This window comes from Bubalus bubalis, chromosome 3 (assembly GCF_019923935.1).
Source record: "Bubalus bubalis isolate 160015118507 breed Murrah chromosome 3, NDDB_SH_1, whole genome shotgun sequence".
In the NCBI taxonomy this organism is placed as follows: Eukaryota; Metazoa; Chordata; class Mammalia; order Artiodactyla; family Bovidae; genus Bubalus; species Bubalus bubalis.
Window position 1 is genome coordinate 7636739 of NC_059159.1, and position 23773 is coordinate 7660511.

Below are 23773 nucleotides of genomic sequence, written 5' to 3' on the forward strand. Positions count from 1 at the left end.
ATTAATGTGTGTAAGGGCAGGGGATATGGAGACTTAGCAGTAAACATTGGCTCAACAAATGAAAAACCCTTCACCAATACAATTTCTAATCAGCCCATTATACTTATACTAATAATTTTCTAACTCTTCTAAGGAACCTGTTTTTAGAAGGTTTAAAGCATCTCGTGCCTCTCACAGTTGGGAGGCTGTGAGCAATCACATGTGGCCGGACAAGCCTGTCAGGCAGGCTAGAGAACCTTCAGAGGAGTTTGTAGGTTAAAACACTCCTATCACGCCCAGGAATTATTATTAACTGGAGCTCTAAGTTAACTCCTTCTCCGAAAGAGGTGGTGGGGGACAGCCCCCCGTAAAGCCAGAGGTGTAGGTGAGAGCACAAAGTAGTAAAGTAGGCAGGCTCTGGTTATGGGGGTAGATGCTCGAGGATTTCCAGGGGGACTCCTGAGGCTCGATCCCGCCTTTGCGTATGTCGAGCCTCCTTCCTCATGACCTTTGCCATGGGCGGAGTGCCTCACGCCGGCCCCCAACAGTTAAGGGACTTCCAAAATCACTGAGGGCGGTGACTGCAGCCTTGAAATGAAAAGATGCTTGCTCCTTGGAAGGAATCCTATGAGAAACCTAGTCAGCGTAATAAAAAGCAAAGACCTCACTTTGCCAACAAAGGTCCATATAGTTAAAGCTGTGGTTTTTCCAGTCATGTACAGATGTGAGAGTTGGACCATGAAGAAAGATGAGCACCAAAGATCAGATGCTTTCAAACTGTGCTGGCAAAGACCTTTGAGAGTCCCTTGGACTGCAAGGAGATCAAATCAGTCAGTCCTAAAGGAAATCAACCCTGAATATTCATTGGAAGGACTTTTGCTGAAGCTGAAGCTCCAATACTTTGGCCACCTGATGCAAAGACCCAACTTATTGGGAAAGCTCCTATACTGGAAAAGATTGAGGGCAAAGGAGGAGGCAGCAGAGGATGAAATGGTTAGATAGCATCACGGACTCAATGGACTTGAATTTGAGCAAACTCCGGGAGATCATGGAAGACAGAGGCGCCTGGCATGCTACAGTCCATGAGATCGCAAAGATTCGGACACAGCTTAGCTGCTGAACAACAAGGGACTTCCCAGCTGGTCCAGTGACTAAGAGTCCAAGCTCCCCATGCAGGGAGCCTGGGTCGGGTCCCTGGTCAGGGAACTAGATCCACAGGCCACGGCAAAGATTCCATGTGGCATCTAAGACCCAGAGCAGCCAAATAAATAAATAAATACATAAGTAGATATCAAAAAGAATGACTCCTGGCTTGAGCATATGGAAGACAGTGGGGCTGTAAGAGATAGAGAGGGTGGCTGGTAGGTGGTATTAAAGCCATAGGACTTGGTTCTGGTTGAAACATTGTCCTCTTTTGTCAATTTCCTCTCCCTGGGAGAGGACATAAATGGTCAAAGTGAACAGGAGAACGGCAGTTATCAAATTAAGGACATGTAATGTCAATACAATACTATTCCAAACCTTTCTGTGGACTTATAATTGTCCAATGAAGTCCTTTATCACAATTTTTTCCTCCCAACCAAGGTCCATGGATCATGAATTATATTTAGCTGTATTAGTTTGCTAGAACTACCATAACAAAGCACCACAGACCAAGTGGCTTAATCAACAGGGATTTGTTGTGTCAGGATTCTGGAAGCCAGAAGTTACAGTCAGGGTGTCAGCAGGGTGGTTCCTTCTGAGGCTGTGAATGAGTACCTGCTCCATGCCTCTCAGCTTCTGATAGCTTGCTGGCAATCGTTGGTGTTCCTTGGCTAGTGTAGTATCTCTGACTTCATCTTCACCTGGCTTCCTCCCTTTGTGCATGTCCGTCCCTGTTCAGACTTTTCCCTTTTTAGAAAGATACCAGTTATACTGGATGAGGCCCTCAGGAATGACCTCATTTTAACGTGGTTACCTCTGAAGAATCTCTATAGAAAGTCACATTCTGAGGTCCTGGGGGTTATGACTTCAACGTTACTTTTTTGTGTGGGGGGGCAGGAATTCCACCTGTAACAGTTGTCCAGAAGTTTGTTGTTGTTGTTTAAGTTGTGTCTGACTCTTTGTGACCCCGTGAACGGCAGCATGCCAAATTCCCCTGTCCTTCACTATCTTTTGGAATTTGCTCAAATTCATGTCCCCCTGGTCGGTGATGCCATCTAACATCACTTGAGCCTCTTTTAACCAGAGCGATTTGTCTTCCGTGATTTTGACACTTGCTTTGTGGACAGTCTCTCAATTCAGATTTGTCTGATATTTCTTCATGATTAGATTCAGATTATGCATTTTCTACAGGAATATCACAGAAGCGTGTCCTGTGAGCGTCACATCCAGGAGGCACATGAAGGTTGTATTTGCTCACTTTCTTCACTGTGAACTAGACTGTTTTCCCCTTTGTAATTAATAAGTAGTCTGTGGGAGATACTTGTTGAGACCATATACATATCCTGTTCTTTATCTTTTTAAAAAATGTTATTTATTTGGCCGCACCAGATCATAGTTGCGGTGCGCGGGATCCTCAGTCTTTGTTGTGGTTTGCAGGCTGTTTATTTTTTATTTTTTTGAAGAGCTGTCCAGCCCGTTCTTTTATTTAGTTATTTTTAAAATATTTATTTGGACACGGTATCTTCGATCTTCGTTGTAGCATGCAGGAATCTTTTTTTTTTTTTTTTTCTGAGTTGCAGCATGTGGGATCTAGTTCCCTGACCAGGGATGGAATCTGGGTCCCTTACATTGGGAATGTGGAGTCTTAAGCCACTGGATCGCCAAGTTCCTAGGCCAGTCTTTTCTTATATCTATTGTTCTTAAGGAAAAGATTCCTCTAAGGTGAGCCAAGCTCAGTGGCTCACTTTAACTTAGAGCAACTATTTGCTGCTTCATGAGTTTCCAGCCATCTAACAGGATTCTCCTAAGTCAGGTCTCACTCCAGCAGTGCTCTGCATCCCTGCTTGGGAAGCTCCAAGGGAAGCAGATGAAATTAATTAGGATACAGCCCATCAAAGCCAAGGCAAGTATTTTACCAGCTGTGTACAGAGGCCTTCCCACAACCATGGCAAAGGCCACAGAAGAAATATTTTTACCACTGAGAGTTCTACAGTCACTGTCCTTTTTGACTCACTCCTCCTCTTTTCAGCTCTCTGCCCTGACAATCTCAGCCAGTCCACCATGTTTGTTCTCACAGAAGCACAAGGATTTCTTTTAAGATTATTTTTGTGGTTTACCCAACTAACCGGGAAATCAGGCCTGTTGGGATAGATGGTAAAATCAAATAAACAATCCTCTGAATGTCTGGGAAATGGCTGCTGGGCCTTCAACTTCAGGAGACACTCGGGCCAGCTGTGCTCTTCTACGCAGGGTCCTCCTCGTCCATCGCCACGTCGTCGCTGGCATTCTGCTGCTGCTCGGCCTCTGGCCCCGCAGGGAGGATGCTTGTGACGGTGTGGAGCAGAGCTTCGATCTGCTCCTCTGTCAGCCGTTCCTCACTCTCCTCCACCATCAGCTGGATCTCAACAGCAGTCACAGGCCTGTGATTCAGCAGCTGAAGCTTTTCAGCTTTGGTCAACTTGTGGCTTTTCATTGCTGTCAGAAATTCTCTCACAATCTCAGGACTCTGGTGCTTGCATGGTGTTTTTGATATGTATTTTAATGTTTCATATGTGATAGTATTCAAGTTCTGTTGCCCAGAACTGTGTTTATTCTTTCCACTTTCTTTACGCTGCTCTTTCAAATCAGTTAGTAACTGGAACACCTCATAGTTAATGAGCAGCGCAGCATTGGCATCCTTCACTTCCATATTGCCTCCGCCTCTTCTCCTCGGGTCACCAGCACACGCCGAGCTCCAGGCCTCCGCGCCGCGGCTCCTGGCTCCGCGCCGAACTCCCTCTGCAGGCTGTTTAGTTGAGGCACGCAAACTCTTAGTTGCAGCACGTGGGACCTAGTTCCCTGACCAGGAATCAAACTGGCACCCCCAGCATGGGGAGTGTGGAGTCTTAGCCACTGGACACCAGGGAAGTCCCTGAATAACCTGTTCTTCAGACTTTTACCCAATAACTTTTCACATCTGTTGATGCTTCTTCCCTGAATTTACTTCTACTCTGGTGATTGCAGAACGTTTAAAGGCGTAGTGAAGTAGTCATTTTCTTTTGTCACTGTAAAATTCATTTAGTTGAGATCACACTTAAATTGGAAGTAATCCCCACGTGATAGAATCTTTTGAGGCCATAGGTCAAATCATGTGACGTAACTTGAGTTTTAACAATGGCGATTCATTGTGTATTATAAGACTAACAAAGAATTGTAACTGTAAACACATGAATGAATGACTTCTGGGTCGGTGAACACAGGGCTTGGCTGCGCAAGTGACAGGAAAGGGCATAGAAGCACCACAGCCCACCCCACCTCCTGTGTTCTATGCGTCTCTTCTTTTCGGTTGTTCCTGAGTTATATCCTTACCTTTTTGTGATAAACCAGTAACCTGTTCTAATTGTGGAGCGGTAAACATGTATGATACAGTTTCTTGTCCACAAGAAACAAGTCCTAAGCCGACAAAAGCTATGATGAACTTAGTTATAAGTGTTTCTTCTCTGATCTTCAATCCCATTGAAGAAACCTGGGCAGTTCCTTCAGAAAAGATGAAAGAAGCAGTCAGAAGCAGTCACTGGGTCACCACCCTTCCTGAACAGTATTTTCAAACCTCCCAGTCGTTAAAAAGAAGAATATTTTTCATACCATGGATTTTTCTCCTAGAAGTGGATATTTTACCTTGAGGAATGAAAAGGCTTGAAGTACAGGTTGTACCATTATTCAGATTTCTAGAGAGATTGTTTGAAATCCAGTTGAGCCACGAGAGAAGCCTGTTCTGATATATCTTCACAGAAACGTTCCTGAATGTGTGATAATATATGGATAATGATTTATGGAGCCAGCTGTGCTTATTAAGTCAACAGAAATATCTGAATAAACACATAGCAACTTTTGTTTGAAGGAAAAAATTGAGGTTAAAATTTACAAGAGAGGGCTTACCTGATGGTACAGTGGATAAGAATCTGCCTGCCAATGCAGGGGACACAGGTTTGACCCCTGGTCTGGGAAGATTCTGCCTGAGGAGGAGCAACTTAGCCCAGGAACCACAACTGCTGAGCCCGTGTGCTGCAACTGCTGAAGCCCGCATGCCTGGAGCCTGTGCTCCTGCATGGTAATTTTAAAAATAAAAATTAATGACCTAGTTAATTATAGTTTAACTATAATTACCATTTAAAAAGAAGAATATTTTTCATACCATGGATTGTTCTCCTAGAAGTGGGTATTTTACCTTGAGGAATGAAAAGGCTTGAAGTACAGGTTGTACCACTATTCAGATTTCCATGGTAATTATTCATATTTACCATTACCATTAATAATGGTAATTATTCCATTATTCATATTCCATGGTAATCAGTGCTTCTGCATGGTAATTTTAAAAATTAAAATTAATGACCTAGTTAATTATAGTTTAACTTATACATGGTACTTGAGAGTAGAAGAATTACTTTAAAAAAGATTCTCAAGTTTCAGCATTTTGCTAGATTGGATGGGATTGTCCCCATTATCAACAACAGCAACCACTATATTTTTTCCTCTCTTGACTGTTTTGGGGGTTTGGTTCTGTTTTTTGTTTCTCTCTCAGGCCAGAGATGATTAGGGGACTGTCTCTGGTAGCCAGATAGCTCTCTCAAAGGTCGCAGCTATGAAGGATGTCTGTTTGGAGGAACCCCTGAGTAAGTCGCTTCTCCACTACACTGGCCAAACTCATTCTTGGCGCACGATACTGACATGACCGTGGAGCATGGGTCAACAACCATCCCCTATGACCGCCTTGCTAGAGGATATTGCAAACACTTGTGCAAGAGTCTAGGTTACATTAAACTTGGGGAATAGAGTTGTGTCATCTGATTTTCAGAAGGATCTTGAAATTATTTACTTACTATTTTCTTGGCTCAGATCTCCACTTGCTTGCCCAATCCAGGAACAGTTGAAGACCAACACTTTCAGGATGCCTTTGAAAGTAAAAGTGAAGTCGCTCAGTCGTGTCCCAGTCTTTGCAACCCCATGGATTGTAGCCTCCCAGGCTCCTCTGTCCATGGGATTTTCCAGGCAAGAATACTGGAGTGGGTTGCCACCTCCTTCTCCAGGAGATCTGCCCCACCCAGGGATTGAACCCGGGTTTCCCTCACTGTAGGAAGACGCTTTACCATCTGAGCCACCGGGGAAGTCCTTTAGTCAGGATGCCTTTAGTTAGTCCTGAATCCGTGCTTATCTAACATTTTGAAAAAAATGAAAATCATTCAAAAATGAAAAGTTTATTTTAAAAATGTGAAGACACCCTTTATGTACAACTATGAAAGTGTCAAAATGTATTAAGTGAAAAAAAAATCAAGAACAGCATGTATACTATAGTATAGATGGGAAATAAAGATATACTCACCTTTGTCTTTATTTGAATAATGAAAAGATAAAAATTTTATGAAAACAGGTTCACCTCGGCAGAGATTGGCAAACATCAGCATGGGCCAAGCCAACCCATCGCATGTTTTTGTAAATAAAGTTGGAAGGAAATAAAGTACACTTATTCATTATGTATTGGCTACAAGAGTTTTCATACTAGGATGGCAGAGGTCACTAGTGACAGAAGTCACATTATTATCTGCCTTTTACTGACCCTTTTAGGGGCTTGAGGAGGGAAACGGTTGCGTAGGAATTAGAGTGGGAATAATACACTCTCTGAATTCCCAGGTGGCTCAGTGGTAAAGAATCCTCCTGCCAATGCAGGAGACACAGTTTCTATCTATCCCTGGGTTGAGAAGATCCCTTGGAGAAGGAAGTGGCAACTTGCTCCAGTATGCTTACCTGGGAAATCTCATGGACAGAGGAGCCTGGCTGGCTACAGTCCGTGGGGTGACAAGAGAGTCAGACTCAGCTTAGCGGCTAAACAACAACAAATACACTTTCCACATAGATCTATCAAAAAATCTTTTTAAATTTTGAAACACCTCCCCCTGGAACTAGCTTTTCAGATGTTGCTGGTCTCACGTCTGTTAATCTCCATCTCGTGGTTGGCTTAGTTTGTCATTGTCTTCAGAAGCCCATGTCAACTATTTGGTTACAGGAGCAGTGATGCTGCCCAAACCCGGGATCTATTTCTTCCCCTGGGAGGTCAGCGCTGGCCAGGTTCCTGATGGGGACACAGTGAGGACATTTGGCAGGTGAGAATGTTTTTCTTCACGTGATGCTGGGGGGAGTGTTTAAAAAAAAAAAAATGGAGTCTTTTAATATAGTTTTAAATTATTTTTTAATTATATATTTTTAATTATTTTTAAATGATTTATTTTATATTTTAAGTTTATTATTGTTTTAAAAAGCAAAATTCTTATAATTTTATCTAATTATTTAAAAAATACTAAAAAAATCAATGTATATTCATTGTAAGAAATGTTGATAATCTGTAAACGTGTAAAGAAAACCAGCAAAAATCACCGACCATTAACCTTTTGTTGATTATATGCTTTTTCATGTGTGTATGTATATGTATACGTGGGTGTGTATACACACAATATGTGTATAAACATATATACTGTGTTAGTCACATATTTCAGTGCAGCATTAGTGACTCACTCATGTCCGACTCTTTTCGACTGTAGCCCACCAGGCTCCTATGTCCATGGAATTCTCTAGGTAAGAATACTAGTCTAGGTAGCTATTCCCTTCTCCAAGGCATCTTCCCAACCCAGCGATCAAACCCTGGTCTCTTGCATTGCAGGTGGATTCTTTACCTTCTGAGCCACCAGGGAAGCCCCTAGTCACATATTGCTGGGTAACAAATCGCCCCAAAATTTAGTGGCTTCAAATGACCACAAAAGTTTATTTTTTTCATATGTACCGTGGGTCAGGAATTAGGAAATGGCTTTGTTGGGTGGTTCTGGCTCAGACTAGCTTTGAAGATTGTAATTGAGATGTTGGCCGGGGCTGCCAGCATCTGAAGGCTGGCGTGCAGCTAGAGGATCTGATTCTACAGGGACTTACATGTTGGGAAGTTTTGTGCTGCCTCTCGTCATGCAGGCTCACTTTCTCAAAAATATGGATTTCAGTATATGGCTGCTTGAAGGTCTTCATAATCTGGCAGCTGACTTTCTCCAGAAGGAGTAACTCAACAGAGCCAGCAAAGATAAAGCCACAGTATCAATGATCTCATCTCAGAAATCACTCTAAGTCATCTCTGCAATGTTTTGTTGGTTATACGCAAGTCAGCACTAGTTAGGGTGATAGGAGGTTGCACAGGGATGTGCATGCCAGGAGATAAAAATCACTGGAGGGATTTCCCTGGTGGTACAGTGGCTAAGAATTCACTTTTCAATGCAGGGACACAGGTTTGATCCCTGGGCAGGGAACTAAGATCTCACATGTTGCAGGGCAACTAAGCCTGAGAACCACAAGGAAGAGCCCACGTGCCGAAACAAAGACCTAGTGCAACCAAAAAAAAAAAAAAAATAGAATCATTGGGGCCTGTCTTGGAGACATATCAGTTCAGTTCAGTTCAGTCGCTCAGTCGTGTCCGACTCCAATCCCATGGACTGCAGCACTCCAGGCCTCCCTGTCCATCACCAACTCCCAGAGTTTACTCAAACTCAATGTCCATTGAGTTGGTGATGCCATCCAACCATCTCATCCTCTTTCGTCCCCTTCTCCTCCCACCTTCAATCTTTCCCAGCATCAGGATCTATTCCGATGAGTCAGTTCTTCCCATCAGGTGGCCAAAGTATTGGCATTTCAGCTTCAGCATCAGTCCTTCCAAAGAATATTCAGGACTGATTTCCTTTAGGATGGACTGGTTAGATCTCTTTGCAGTCAAGGGACTCTTAAGAGTCTTCTCCAACAGCACAGAATCAGAGCAGGTGTGTGGAAATGGGAGTCTGCCCTCCCCCCTGCCTCCACCTCCAAGAGCTTGAGTACATGAAGTACTTTGGGGGCTGGGTGGCCCCAAAGAAGAATGATGGTTAGGAGCATGGATATCAAACTTATTAATGGGACTTCTCTGGTGGGTCCAGTGTTTATTCTTATGGAGGTTAAAGAAAACTTGATCCCTACCCCACAGCACACACACACACATGAATTATTCTAACTGGATCATCAGTGTACAAGATAAAACTATAAAATTGTTTAGAAGAAAATAGAAGATCTTCACATACACCTTGAGACAGGCAAAGATTTCCTGGACTCAGAAAACAAAAGCCATAAAAGAGCAATAATGAATAAATTTGGACTTCAACAAAATTAAAAGCTTCTCATTAAAAGATACCATCAAGAAGATTAAAAGGCAAGCCACAAACAGGGAGATGTTTGGGAGTGATATATGTATATTGTATATATTCAACAAATAATTTGTATTTAGAATATATGAAGAACTCATATAATCCAATAATAAGAACATAAAGAACTTAATTTTTATTTATATATTTTTTATTTTGTTGGCCACACCATGTGGCTTGTGGGATCTTTTTTCCCTGACAAGGGATTGAACCCAGGCCCTCAGCAGTGTAAGTGCAGAGTCCTAACAGTTGGACCACCAAGGAATTCCTAATAAAGAACTTAATTTTTAAATAGGTAAAAGACTTCAACAAACACTGTCAGAGAAGATATCCAGATCGCAGATAAGCACATGAAAATTTGTTCAAAATCATGTGTCATTAAGGAAATGCAAATTAAAACCACAATGATATGGTATTTCATGCTCACTAGAGTGGCTAAAAGATGGACCATATCAAGTGCTGACAAGGATTTGGAGTAGCTAGAACCCTCATACATTGCTGGGGGGGGAAGTAAAGTGACAGCACCACTTAGAAAAATAATTTGGCAGTTTCCTTTACACAGACAGATTGACCATGCGACCCAGAAATCCCACTTGGGTATTTCCCCACAAGAAATGAAAACATGTTCAGCACAAGTTCATAAGCAGACTAAATCAGCTGGGAAATGGATAATAATAATGTACTAGTCCATTCAACAGAGTGCTAACAAGCAATACAAAAACGAGCAAGCTACTGATTTATGAAACACATAAATGGGTCTCAGAACCATTATGCTGAGTCAAAGAAGCTAGACACAGACGGATACATACTTTTGGGTTCCATTCACATGAGATGCTTAAGCAGGAAAGCTCATCTATGGAGACCAAGAGCAGATCAGTGATTGCCTGATGTGGGAGATGGGAAGACTGAGTTCAGAGGGGCACAAGGGGATTTTGGTGGGTGATGGAAATGTGCCAAAGCTTGATTGAGGTTCTCCCTTGCACAGTGGATACTTCTGTCAACAGTCAATGAACAAGTCCCTTAAATTTTTTTTTTTAATACTTTTTATGTATTTGGCTGCACTGAGTCTTAGTTGCGGCCCTCGGGATCTTTAGTCATGGCATGCAAACTCTTGGTCGAGGCATGTAGGATCTAGTTCCCTGACCAGGGATTGATACCTGGGCCGCTGCATTGGGAACTTGAAGTCTTAGCCACCAGACCACCAGGAAAGTCTCAAACAGATGTCTTTTAATGAATGTAATTTATACTTCAATTATATAGACCAAAACAATGTTTTCTGTTGCTACCACTTTAATTTCTCTGATCCGAGCAGGGCTGAACATTTTCCCATGGACATCCTGGCCTCCCAGAACCTTTTGAGCCTTGGGGTGATTCTGTCAATGGATGGAAATGATCCCATGTACCCTGACCTGCAGGTTGTGCAACTACGACATGACCCAGTCCCAAGTAACCCTGATGGCTCAACTCAGATCTGACCAGCACCCAATCCTCATCTGTACCAAGTTGGTGGAGCCGTTCCAAGCCCAGGTGGGCTCCCTCTACACTGTCCTTGGGGAACTGGAGCACCAGAAGGGTAAGCCTTGACCTCACACAGTCTCTTGGGTGCGTGGGCCTGGCTTCTAACCCAGCGTGGGTCCCTCATTGAGGTTAACATTCCTTCCAGATCAGTAGGGACTCAAGGGATAGAGATGTGATCGCCTTTCCAGTGGACCTGCCATAGGGGAGCGAGAAAGTGGGGAGAGAAAGCCTTCGTTTCTGAAGGTCTAGAATGTGCCAGGCTTGTGGTTTGCTTAAAAGTTTTTGAATCTACTCACGAGCCCTTAATCTGAGTTATCTTATGGCTATTTCATAGATGAGAAAACCAAGACCCAGAGAGGTTGGAGTAAGAGGCCAAGAAGTAAGAGGGGCTAGAGTAAGAGGCCAGGAAGTCAGGGTGAGAGAAATAGAAAAGAAGCAACCTGGGAGAATCTCCATGGCATCGGGAGTAGAACTCGGATTCTTTGCCTCCCTCTCTGGCCGTCCGTGTGCCATTTTGGTCCTATGGTTTATATAACTATTACATCTTGTGTTTGGTTATTCTAGTTCAACATTATTTCATAAGATTCCTCTGTGTCTCGAAATTTTTTCTAAAGTATTTAATGGCTATATAATATTTTATAGATTCAGTTCAGTTCAGTCGCTCAGTCGTGTCCGACCCTTTGTGACCCCATGAATCACACCACGCCAGGCCTCCCTGTCCATCACCAACTCCCGGAGTTCACTCAAACTCATGTCCATCGAGTCGGTGATGCCATCCAGCCATCTCATCCCCTGTTGTCCCCTTCTCCTCCTACCCCCAATCCCTCCCAGCATCAGATTAGATGTATATACTAATTCACACAGGGCTTCCCAGGTGGCTCAGTGGTAACGAATCTGCCAGCCAATGCAGGAGACACAGGAGAATTGGGTTCAACCCCTGGATCAGGAAGATCCCCTGGAGGAGGAAAGGGCAACCCATTCCGGTATTCTTGCTAGGGAAATCCCATGGACAGAGGAGCCTGGTGGGCCATAGTCCATGGGCTTGCAGAGTCAGACACAACTGAGCACGCACGCACACACACGCACGCACGCATGCACTAATTCCCACAAACATTAGACATCAGCGTTGTTTTCCATTTCTTGCTCTTATAAGCACACTGTACATTAATTCATTAAAAACTATGGTATATTCAGTTCGAGAATATTATACAACCACCAAAAATGATGTTATAAACATATCTATTGACATGAAAAGATGTTCATAGTATTTTACTAAAGAAAAAGCAGTTTATAAAACTATCTGTATCATTTGATCTCACTTTTGTTAGATGGACATTTTTATACATGCAAAAGTTTGAAATATCATTTGCCAAAATGTTAAGAATAATTATGTCTGGGTGGTAGAACTGTAGGATTCCCTATACTTTTATTAGCATTTTACAATGAAAATATATTGCTTTATAGCCTGGCGGGGGTGGAGGAGCGGAATCCAGTTTAAAAAAAATCTATCTCGATATATATTAAAAACACTACAGTTAATATCCTTGTGTTCTAATTTTTGTTCATTTTCTGATTATTTCTTCAGGGTAGTTTCCTAAAAGTGGGATTGCTCCATTAAAGGATATGTCTCTTGATTTACACTGCCAACTTACTTTCTGAAAGTTTCAGTGGTTTTTAACTCTGGATGAAATGCACTAGAAGAAAGCAATTAAATGGAGCTTACTTTAATTATGTTTGGTTTAATAAAAGTTAATCTTTATTCAGGCTTAAGCCTTTGAGCTCAGAGTCCTTGCCCTCTTAATTGATTTCAAAGAAGTATCAGGAGAAGGGGTGGAATTGAGGACAAAGGACCTGGAATAAATGATTTCCACTTTGACCTCAGCCCACATCACCCGAGGCTGCCCTAGCAGGGAGTCCTGGGAGCTCTTAGGAGTTGGAACTCAAAGGTCTGATTGCAGATAACAGAGATAGAGGTTGAAACAAAGGTGGGACCAGGGCCTGGAGTGGACATTTAGAATTATTTGTGGAAAGAAAAATAGAAAAAACTGGAAAGTCCAAATTCAACCCAAGTAACTTTTTAAAATTTAACGTTTTCAAATCAAACATACACAAAAGTAGAATGAGCCTCCACATACCTGTCGCCCAGATTCAACAGAGGTCCGCATTCCACTGGTCTGTGTCTTCATCGCCCACATGCATTTCCTTTTTTTTTTCCCCTGCGTTGTGATGTACATAGGATCTTAGCTCCCCAGCCAAAGATTAAGCCCTCACCCCCTGCATTGGGAGCATGACTACTGGACCAACAGGGAAGTCTCTTACCTACTTATTTTGCTGGTGTATTTTAGAGCAAATTTGACATTGTTTTTATTTATCCATAAATACTTCAGTGTGTATCTCTAAGAAAATCACGATCGCGCCCAACAAAATTAATAGCTAGTCCTTAATATACTCTAGGACATAGCTTGTCCCTGTTCATTCCCCTCCTTGGTCCCAAAATGGCTTTTTAGAAAAAGTTAAGTTGAAAAGCAGGAGCTAAACAAAATCCATGCATTGCTTTTGGGTTACATATCCCAGGTCTTTACAGCAGTTCTGTCTTACTTTCTTTTTTATTTTTCTAGATGCCATTTATTGGAGACCATGGGTCTGGGATTAGTCATCGGCTTCCTCCTCCTTGCATTAAACCTGCTCCTCCTTCCTTTGATTTTATCCTGCCTTTTTCTGAATGGATTTTATTTCAGGGAAAGTTCTTTAGTGAAGTATCACAGTGAATAAGGAGAAACCATTAAATTCTAGCCCTGAGGAAAGAATAAACCCAGGTGACGGTTGTTCTCGCTGGCTGCTCAAATCTGTAAGTGGAAGTCTGTGGGGAGTGTAGCAGCCTGCCCTGCTGATCAAACATTACAAATAGCTGACCCCTCAACTGTGGGCCTCTGGTGAGAACAAAGACAGTACCACCCTGATGTATTCTTTTTTTTTTTTTTTACTTTCTAAAAATTTTTTTGTCCATGTCATGTGGCATGTGAGACCTTAGTTCCCCAACCAAGAATTAAACCCCCGCCCCCCGCATTGAAAGTGAGGAATCTTAACCACCGGACTGCAAGGGAAGTCCCTTGCTGGGCTGTATGCTTGACAAAAACAAACAAACCCAGGAAGCTTAATAGTCAAGCCAGCAGCTTGACTAATAATCAATATTATTATTATAATCAATAATCCAGCAGCATTTTTCCTAGGCTCCAACTAGTTTCCCATTTCTCATCATTTTTCATCACCATCTGTATTTTTTTTTTCTTTCCTAAAAAAATTTTCCCTCGGTTTCTAATTTCTGAGGCATACAGACTCATCATTCGAGACTGACACAGGGAAGAAAGACAACAGTGAGGAGGGAGGGCAGAGTGTGGGCTGAGCTTTGCCGTGGCCGCTGACCTCCAGCCTGAGTTGGCATGTCTGGCCCCCCCAGCCAGGTCCAAAGTCCTCTGGGGACACAAAAGTCAATCAGATACAGGCCCTGCCCCATGGCAAGGTCTGCGGTTCTGAGGAGAGATAAGAGGCTGCCTCAGGTCATCTTTCTGAAATGTTTGCGGGCAAAAGAGAGAAAATGCCAGTGCCTGCCCCTTGGAGCAGGCCAGGACAGCCTGCAGGGCTCAGGGCTTCTGGCCCAGTGATTAAGGGGTGAGGACACAGGCTGCCTTGGGGCTCTTATCATAAGTCCCACCTCTTCTGGTTTCCTGCCCCTCGTAGGCCTTCCTTGTGTCCTCTCGAACTTTCGTAATGTTATAATCCAAATGACGTTTCCTTGCTCAGTTACCCAGTTCTGTTATTTAAGACAGAAGTGACATTCTGAGCTTCTGCAGTAAAGAATTACCAAATTAAAGAGAGGACTGCTTTCCATGTTTGCATTTTGCTTAAAATTCTTTTTCCCAGGGTCTATAAAGCATGTGTTTGTTTTTATATTTTACTATTTTTGTTTTGTTTTTATTAATTACTGCTTTTTATATTGTCACTATTTTATTTCCAGCCCCTTTCCTATGCTCTCATCTTCTCTGGGACTTTCCTGAAACCTAGCTTTTTCCCAGACAGCAGTTCCCCTCCCACACAGAGCTTCCCAGGTCACCCATGTCCCAGAACCCAGAGTCAGGGCCGGAGTCTAGCCAGCTCTTCAAGTTTGTCACCCACACCTCCCCTCTCCGCCCCTGCACGGACCAGTTCTGCCTCCAAGCACCTCTACCCCATGCTTCCTCCACACCCAAGACCACCCGCCTCTGCCATCCGAAACTGGGTTCCACCCTCGGTATCTTTCTGCCCTCTGCCTCGTCACCACTGGGACCTGAAGACTTTGGACTCCATTTTCTCCGACCTCCTCTCCCTTCCAGCTGGACCTTGCTATCATTTCAATCGCTTTCCTAGCAGAAGTTCCAGCCCCTCACCTTCATTGCTCCTTCCTGATTAAGCCCCAGTCTCCACCCTCTTGGTTCGGTTCAGTTCAGTTGCTCGGTCGTGTCCGACTCTTTGCGACCCCATGGACCACAGCATGCCAGGCCTCCTTGTCCATCACCAATGCCTCAGGTCCATTGAGTCGGTGATGCCATCCAACCTTTTCATCCTGTGTTTTCCCCTTCTCCCACCTTCAATCTTTCCCAGCATCAGGGTCTTTTCCAATGAGTCAGTTCTTTACATCAGGTGGCCAAAGTATCAGTCCTTCCAATGAATGTTCAGGACTGATTTCCTTTAGGATGGACTGGTTGGATCTCCTTGCTGTCCAAGGGACTCTCAAGAGTCTTCTCCAACACCACAGTTCAAAAGCATCAATTTTTCGGCTCTCAGCTTTCTTTATAGTCCAACTCTCACATCCATACATGACTACTGGAAAAACCATAGCTTTGACTACATTACTTTGTTGGCAAAGTAATGTCTCTGCTTTTTAATGTGCTGTCTAGGTTGGTCATAACTATTCTTCCAAGGAGCAAGAGTCTTAATTTCACGGCTGCAGTCACCATCTGCAGTGATTTTGGAGCCCAAAAAAATAAAGTCTGTCACTGTTTCAACTGTTTCCCCATCTATTTGCCATGAAGTGATGGGACCAGATGCCATGATCTTAGTTTTCTGAATGTTGAGTTTTAAGCCAACTTTTTCACTGTCCTCTTTCACTTTCATCAAGAGGCTCTTTAGTTATTGTTTGCTTTCTGCCATAAGGGTGGTGTCATCTGCATACCTGAGATTATTGATATTGATATCCCAGCAATCTTGATTCCAACTTGTGCTTCATCCACCCCAGCGTTTCTCATGATGTACTCTGCATAAAAGTTAAATAAGCAGGGTGATAATATACAGCCTTGACATACTCCTTTCCCAATTTGGAACCAGTCTGTTGCTCCATGTCCAGTTGTAACTGTTGCTTCATGACCTGCATACAGATTTCTCAGGAGGCTGGTCAGGTGGTCTGGTATTCCCATCTCTTTAAGAATTTTCCACAGTTTGTTGTGATCCACACGGTCAAAGGCTTTGGCATAGTCAATAAAACAGAAGTAGATGTTTTTCTGGAGCTCTCTTGCTTTTTCGATGATCCAACGGATGTTGGCAATTTGATTGCCACCGTCTCAGGTCCCACCTAACTGTTGATGTAGAAAGTTCACAAAGCTCCAGGGGTTCCCCTGGTTTCAAGGTTTGTTATCTCCTCTGGCTGGAACCTGCCTAGAATTCCTTGCACGTGTCCTGATCAGTCCCCTTCCGCCCACCCCACCCAACCCCCAGTGGGCAACAGCTACTTTAGGCATTCACCTGTCACGCAGGAACCCCTACATCATCACCTCCCCGGTGCTTCCCAGTGCATCTCCTCACCTCCTACATCCCACGTTAAACAGGCCCCAGCAGCAGTTTTCCCCATAAGTATATGCATCCGCGCCATGAGGGGGCAGATAAAAAGAGCAACCAGAAGCCAGTGGGTTGAGGTGTGAGTCTGAGATAAGGAAGGGGTGATATGGAAAAAACAGACCTTCTTTTAGGAAGTTTGACTGTGGAGGGAGGAGGGGTCATAGCTAGGTAGATATAGAGCCAAACTTGACCGCTTATTGTTGTTGCTATTATTTTAATACAGAAGAGACTTAAGTGCTTTATATGCTGGAGGGAAGAACCAGTGGTAACAGGTTAAGGGTTCAGCTGAGAAAGCAAAGCCCCAGCAGGAGGGCAGGTGTTCATCACAGCACAGGGGCGCTGCGCCCCAGGCAGGACGGAGCCTCCTCTCTCCCAGACTGGAGGAAAGGAGCTACTGATGGGTGTGGCTGTTGTTGTCCTTCAGCCACTAAGGCTCTTGGCAGTCCCATGGACTGCAGCACACCAGGCTCCTCGTCCTCCACTGTCTTCCAAAATTTGCTCACGTCCGTGATGCCATCTAACCATCTCAACCTCATGGCGCTGATGCATATAATAGGGAAGACTGCTGCTGCAGGTTCTTTTTATCTTGACAGGAAGTGATTACCCTAAATGACCATTTCTTTGGGTTCATCAGCTCCTTTCTCTCACCCCTGCTCTTCAGATGTTCTTCTTTTATTCCATTTATATAGACCTTTCAAAGATGGACAGCCCCATGCCCATCTGATGCAGGCTTAGCAGCCTCTGCAGTCCAAGTGCTGGGGCAGCGAAGCTGATGGCACACGGGCAACCTCTTGTTTCAAACAAGCTCATCTTTAACACAGTTCAGCTGCGTTAAAGTTTGAACTGTAGACAGTCGAAGCCTCTGAATTCTGCCCTTGGGCTGTGTTAAATCAATAAAGTGGCCTAGACTAGAAGGAAGGTCAGGTATAGACTCTAACCACAGAATGCTTCTATCTCAAAACAGCATCAAAGAATACAGGAGAATGTTGTAGAACATTTATTGTATTCACTGACGTGCTCAGAGAGCAGAGAGAACGTAGTGGAAACAAAAACAAACTGTTAGGAGGACAAACTCCAGATGTCCTTCCTGTTTGGTGTCACCTGGACGTTGACAAACTTCTCCACTGGGAGACCACAGCATCTCCTAGAAGCTCCCACGGCCGCTTGTCCAGGGTGGGATGATCTGCCCCTATTAGGCTAGACTCTCCCCTTGGATTGACTAAATATGGGGTTCTCAGGAAGTCCAGTGGTTAAGACTCCATGCTCCCAACGCAGGGGGCACAGGTGTGATCCCTGATCAGGGAACTAAGATCCAACATGCTGTGCAACATGGCTGGGGGTGGGGAGGGGAACAACAACTTAAGGAGCTTTATTAATATCATTAAAAGTCTTCTGTGTTTGTTGGGAACTGTATTCATTAAAAAAAGAAAAAAATGGGGCTACTTCTCTGGTGGTCCAGTGGCTAAGACTTCACACTCCCAATGCAGAGAGCCTGGGTTCGATCCCTGGTCAGGGAACTAGATCCCACATGCTGCAGCTAAGAGTTTACACGCCGCAGAGAAGATAGAAGATCCCATGTGCCGAAACCAAGACCCAGGGCGGCCAAATAAATAGATGAATTTGTTTTTCAGTGTGGGGTTCTCTTTGTCTCGATTCCCATGATGCCAAGGGGCCCTCTGGTACAAATGGAGAACTAGGATGTGATAGACACCCTTCCTCAATCGGGGCCTTTGAGCCCTGCAGAGAAGCTGGCAGGAGTTAGCATGACAAAAGAGGGGGGCAGCGGCCACATCTTTCTGGGGCTTCTCCCAGGAGAAGTGGACTTTTCAGGCCACCCACCTAAGTTCCATGTCTGTAGTTTGTGGCGGGCCCAACAGTTCTGAGGCCCAGGTAAACAAGTTGCCGGCATCCATCCTTCTCACCTGCGCCCTGTCAGACTCTCTGTCAAAACTCAGGACCGAGGATAAATTGAGGAGAAACAGAATGCCTCTGAAGGGTGCGTTGCTGACCCTGCCTGAGTCTTGGTGTCTGTTTGTTTCAGACGGAAGCTGCGTGGTGAAGGCCCGGGTGCTGACGTGTGTGGAAGGAATGAACCTCCCCTTGTTAGAACAAGCCATCCGGGAGCAGAGGCTGTACCAGCAAGAGAGGGACAGCGGCCAGTAGAGAGCAAACCAGGAGCTCCTGGGAATGCCACCTTCCCGCCTGGCCGGATGCTGGAGCTGCTGCAGAGAAGATGCAGGAGCGTCCCCCGAGTGACAGCCTTTGTCTGGAGAGACGAGGGGAGGGCAGCCTACAGCTCTGAGGCCGGGTGCTGGGGCGCCGGGGCGCTGGGCCTCGTGTGGGTCCTGGACAGTTCCAGAATGTCCCGGTGAATAAAGCCTAGTGGTGTGACTGAGCAGTGCATGCACGTGGTGCAGTGCCGGCAGGGGCCAGGAGGGGGAGCCTCAGAGCAGGCAGCCTGCCTGGAAGAGAGGCTGCAGGATCGCAGGGTTTCTGGTGAATTCTGGGCTGAGGGCCTGAGGGGAGGCTGCTGTGGCGGGTGGCCCAGGACCGGGTGGAGGGGCCCAGGACGCAGCGGGGGCCGCTCCTGCCAAGGTTCTGCCCTCAGGAGGCCGAGCATCTCCAAACAGGCGGGGTTCAGCCCCTCAACCTGGCCACACGGCCTAGTGCGGCGCTGTGACTTCTGAAGCCCTTCCTCACCCCTGACCTCCGCCCTGAGTTGACCCTGGGCCCCCCAGGGCAGCCCCTCTGGGCAGCCTTCCACCCTGGGGCCAGGACCCAGGCAGGGGCGGGTGCTGGGCAGGGGAAGTTTGGACCCTCCTGCGCTCTGTAGCCCAGCTCTGGGGCAGCTGCTTCCTGGGGCCTGGGGGTTCCTGCCTGGCCTGGGCTGCAGCCTCCCTCCATGACAGGTTCCTGGGGATGGGCTGGGGCTGGGGTGGAGGGTGGGAGCCGGGCCTGGGCCTGGTCTGCCTGGCCGGCAGAGCAGGGTGAGCCCTGGGGGCCACAGGCCTCAGGAACCCCGGGCGCCTGGGTGGGGGGGCCCGGCAAGGGTGTGCCGTGGAGGCTGAAGGGGCAGCAGGGGTGCTGGGCTCGGGGGGGAACGCCCCAGGCGCCCTCTGTTTCCAGGGCAGCTCTGCGGACATGGCCATGTTCCAGAAGGTGGAGAAGATCGGAGAGGGCACCTATGGGGTGGTGTACAAGGCCAAGAACAGGGAGACCGGGCAGCTCGTGGCCCTCAAGAAGATCAGGCTGGATTTGTGAGTGCCGGGGTAGCCTCTGAGACCCCCTGGTTTGGAGTGACCCGGCTATCCTCCTGACCCTCATCTCAGAGTCTTGTATTCGACTCCTTTTCTGACTGCTGCTCACTCACGTAGTGGGGGTGCAGCCCTCATTCATCCTCACCCTGACCAGGCTTCGCCCCGGGCCTCTGGGGGTGATAAGTACGTGCCCAGGAGATGGGCCATCCTTATGTTATATATAAAACAGCCCCCCAACCCTCCCCACCCCGCTGGCAGAAGCACCCTGCCCAGCTTCTCACTCCACTGCTGCACCCTCCTCTCCTCCAGGGAGACCGAGGGGGTCCCAAGCACTGCCATCAGGGAGATCTCCCTGCTCAAAGAGCTTAAGCACCCCAACATCGTCAGGTGAGGCGGGCAGGGGATGGGGCAGTGGGCCTGTCCCAGCCCGACTGGGAGCCACGTGTTGACTGGTACCGCCTGGCCAGGCTGCTGGACGTGGTTCACAGCGAGAAGAAGCTTTACCTGGTGTTTGAGTTCCTTAGCCAGGACCTGAAGAAGTACATGGACTCCACCCCGGCCTCCGAGCTCCCCCTGCACCTAGTCAAGGTACCGGGAGAAGGACGGGCTGACCAGCAAGGGGGCCGTTGTTTGACCAGCAAGTCAGCCCCCACCCCACCTCCGCTCTGCCAGCTCCTTTCTCTTGCCCGCTGTTCCAGAGTTACCTCTTCCAGCTGCTGCAGGGGGTGAGCTTCTGCCACTCGCATCGGGTCATCCATCGAGACTTGAAGCCCCAGAATCTGCTCATCAATGAGTTGGGGACCATCAAGCTGGCTGACTTTGGACTGGCTCGAGCCTTCGGGGTGCCTCTGCGCACCTACACCCATGAGGTACCAGGGGACAGAGTGGGAGAGAAGGGATGTCACCTGTGCACCCAGCCACCCTGAATGATACTGTTTTCTTGCTCCCCCAGGTGGTGACACTGTGGTATCGTGCCCCTGAGATCCTCTTGGGCTGCAAGTTCTACTCCACCGCTGTGGATATCTGGAGCATCGGTTGCATCTTTGCAGAGATGGTAGACAGAGGGATAAACATGGCCAGAGGGAGGCCACAGGCAGGGTCCTCCTGGGGTGGGGGGACGTGGGGGCTGTGAATCTCCTATTAAAAGTAGATTAAGGGGTGTTTGGGATTGCGTTAAAGGTCTTTTTCCAGAAAAGGTCAGGATTTTTAGCACAGCCCTGGGAAAGATGTCTGGAAGGCGCCTCCCTGGTCTGGCTGCTCATCTGATACTGGGTTCTGTATGGCAAGGGAACAGACCCCACGCTTTCTCCCCTTCCCCACTCCAGGTGACCCGCAGAGCCCTGTTTCCAGGCGACTCTGAGATTGACCAACTCTTCCGTATCTTTCGGACCCTGGGGACACCCAGTGAGGCCATGTGGCCAGGAGTCACCCAGCTGCCTGACTATAAGGGCAGTTTTCCCAAGTGGACCAGTAAGGGGCTGGAGGAGGTCGTGCCCAACCTGGAGCCAGAGGGCCAGGACCTGCTCTTGGTAGGTACAGGTAGGCGGCAGGGAGGCCAAGGCTTCCTCATGCCAGCTGCTGCTCTCGCTAGAAGTGTCTGCTTTGTCATCCAGCCTCTTATGTAACCCTGGCTCCTTCTGGGGCAAAACCCGTCTCTTTTCTGACTTCTGTACACAGTTGGCTTGTCCCTGTGCGTATCAGTTGCACCTGGAGGCCTCTCCCACAATAAGTCCAATGTTCATCAACCTTTTTAAAACTGCCCTCTTCCAGTTAGCTTTGTTTTTACGCTGTGATGTATGTGTGTGTTCAGTCACTCAGTCATGTCCAACTCTCTGTGACCCTTTGGACTGTAGCCACCAAGCTTCTGTGTCCATGGGATTCGTCAGGCAAGAATGTTGGAGTGGGTTGCCATTTCCTACTCCAGGGGATCATCCCAACATAGAGATTGAACCCAGGTCTCTTGTGTCTCCTGCATTGGCCAGCGGATTCTTTGCCACTGGGAAGCCCTGTACTGTGATACATGCCATTTCTCTTGGTTGGCCTGTGTTTTGGTAATTTTTTCCTGTGGATATTATTCAGAGCGGGCTGCCTCCCCGCTTCCTCAGCCCCCGCCACAGGCTTTGGTCACCACTCCAGGTGTACCGTCTTGACCCCTTGGGCTGGCCCAGGTCAGGATGCCCAGAGGGGTCCAGGCATCCATTCTTGCCCCCAAAGACTCAGAGCACGTTTTTCTCTTGAGTCTGATGTTGGGTCACAGGAAGGCAGGGCAGCAAGTTCATCTTCACGCTGTGTGCCCAGCTTTCCTGAGGGCTGTGTGCGCCTCCCAACCCAGTGCTGGGGGGCAGTGTGGACTTCCCACCAAGACTCCTCACCCTCCATCCTGGCTGCTTTAAGCTGGGGAGGTCCTTCTACCCCCCATCTGGGTTTAGGGATTTTTGTTTCTGCCCCACTCACAAGCATACTTCCTGGACATGCTTGGCCCCTCTTCCTGATACTTAGATCTGTCTTGACTAGAAGTGGGCTGGAGCCTGGAAAGCTCTCTAAGGACGAGGAGAGACTGACTCAGCCTCAGTAGCATGAAGGAGACAGGGGGTGACTCAACAGGGTTGGACTAGAACAAAGTCTTTGTCCCCAGATTCCGGGAGTGTCTGGAACTGGTTCTCCAGCTGGGAGGTAGTGGCTTTGGGCAGTTCTGGGTTTGAAGGCAGCTGCTTTGGGGCTGTGGGGCCCTGGCCACACCCGGGGCCCAGCCTCTCTCCTCCTCTCTCCGCAGCAACTCCTGCAGTACGACCCTAGCCGGCGGATCTCAGCCAAGGCCGCCCTGGCCCACCCCTACTTCGCGTCCACCGAGACCTCCTCGGCGCCCCACCAGTGTATGCGGGAGCATTTCTGCCGCTGAGAACGTGCGGGGCCCACCGCCTCAAAGCCCCTCTGCAGCTGCTGCCCCCGCCCCCCCCCCCGCTGCCTCCCTATTCACTCCCCAAGAAAGGGGACACACCTGGGGAGAGAGCAGTTTGGCATCAGCTGTCCGAGGGCTGAGTTTGGGTTAGTCCTGCCAGCAGGCTAGCAAGCTCCTGTGTTGTTTGCTGGGTTTCCCTTTTCAAGATAGGGGCACAGAAGCCCACTGCCTGAGGAGGTCCGTTAGAGGCGGGGTCCCTGGGCACCAGACTGGTAGGTGCCAAGGAGAGCAGAAAGCCTGCCTGGGCCGCCAGCAAGACCCTCCTAGCGCCCCTTGGCTGCCCTGCCCTCAGCTGCAGAGCAAGACCCCCAAGGAAGGGGTTCCCCCCCAGCTGTTCTTTTTAGATTTAAAATGTTATGGGGGAAGAGCTGAGTTCCAGTTAAGAGTCCCATGTTAAAACAGGAGGCGGAGCCAGGGGGAGAGGCCATTTTCCTGATCCCGAGGGGAGGTCGGATGTTCTAAGTAGCTGTCTCCTCACCGCGGATATGCTTATGTTTGTATGCCTCTGGCTTCAAGAACAGAAAATAAAAGTGATGTATCCCTGAGTTTTCTAGTGTTTCTCTCTGCTCTGGGAGGACGTCAGGGACGTGCCAACAAGGGGGAGGTTGACAGAGGGCTGGAGACAGCGTCTGCCCTGAACTGGGTGGCCCTGAGCTGGCTGTGGGGAGGGCCTGATCTTCCAAGACCTGTCCCTGTCAGGTCCTTCCCGGAGTGAAATGAGCCACTGTCCTCTGAAAGTCCCCGTTCCCAGCAGGGCCAGCTGGGTGTGTCCACTCCCCACCTAGGAGTGCCATCCCTCCTGCTCACGCCCC

General features: G+C 47.3%; 3 protein-coding genes across 3 annotated transcripts; 2 read left to right on the forward strand and 1 right to left on the reverse strand.

The window, feature by feature from the left end:
* Nucleotides 1-3225: 3225 nt before the first annotated feature.
* LOC102404553 (DNA-directed RNA polymerase III subunit RPC9) lies at nucleotides 3226-3849 on the reverse strand. Its single transcript, XM_025279546.3, has one exon. The coding sequence runs from the start codon at nucleotides 3809-3811 to the stop codon at nucleotides 3365-3367; it is 447 nt and encodes a 148-aa protein (XP_025135331.1). The 5' UTR covers nucleotides 3812-3849; the 3' UTR covers nucleotides 3226-3364.
* A 3313-nt stretch (nucleotides 3850-7162) lies between these two features.
* On the forward strand, nucleotides 7163-19140 carry TEN1 (TEN1 subunit of CST complex). The gene is made up of 3 exons (XM_044938594.1): nucleotides 7163-7259; nucleotides 10775-10932; nucleotides 18787-19140. Exons 1-3 carry the CDS (start codon nucleotides 7171-7173, stop codon nucleotides 18906-18908), a joined length of 369 nt encoding a protein of 122 aa, XP_044794529.1. The 5' UTR covers nucleotides 7163-7170; the 3' UTR covers nucleotides 18909-19140.
* CDK3 (cyclin dependent kinase 3) lies at nucleotides 19102-23506 on the forward strand. Its single transcript, XM_006045277.4, has 8 exons — nucleotides 19102-19241; nucleotides 19872-20002; nucleotides 20312-20389; nucleotides 20470-20590; nucleotides 20701-20871; nucleotides 20955-21056; nucleotides 21328-21531; nucleotides 22776-23506. The coding sequence occupies exons 2-8, from the start codon at nucleotides 19887-19889 to the stop codon at nucleotides 22899-22901; spliced, it is 918 nt and encodes a 305-aa protein (XP_006045339.2). The 5' UTR covers nucleotides 19102-19241; nucleotides 19872-19886; the 3' UTR covers nucleotides 22902-23506.
* The last annotated feature ends 267 nt before the right edge of the window (nucleotides 23507-23773 follow it).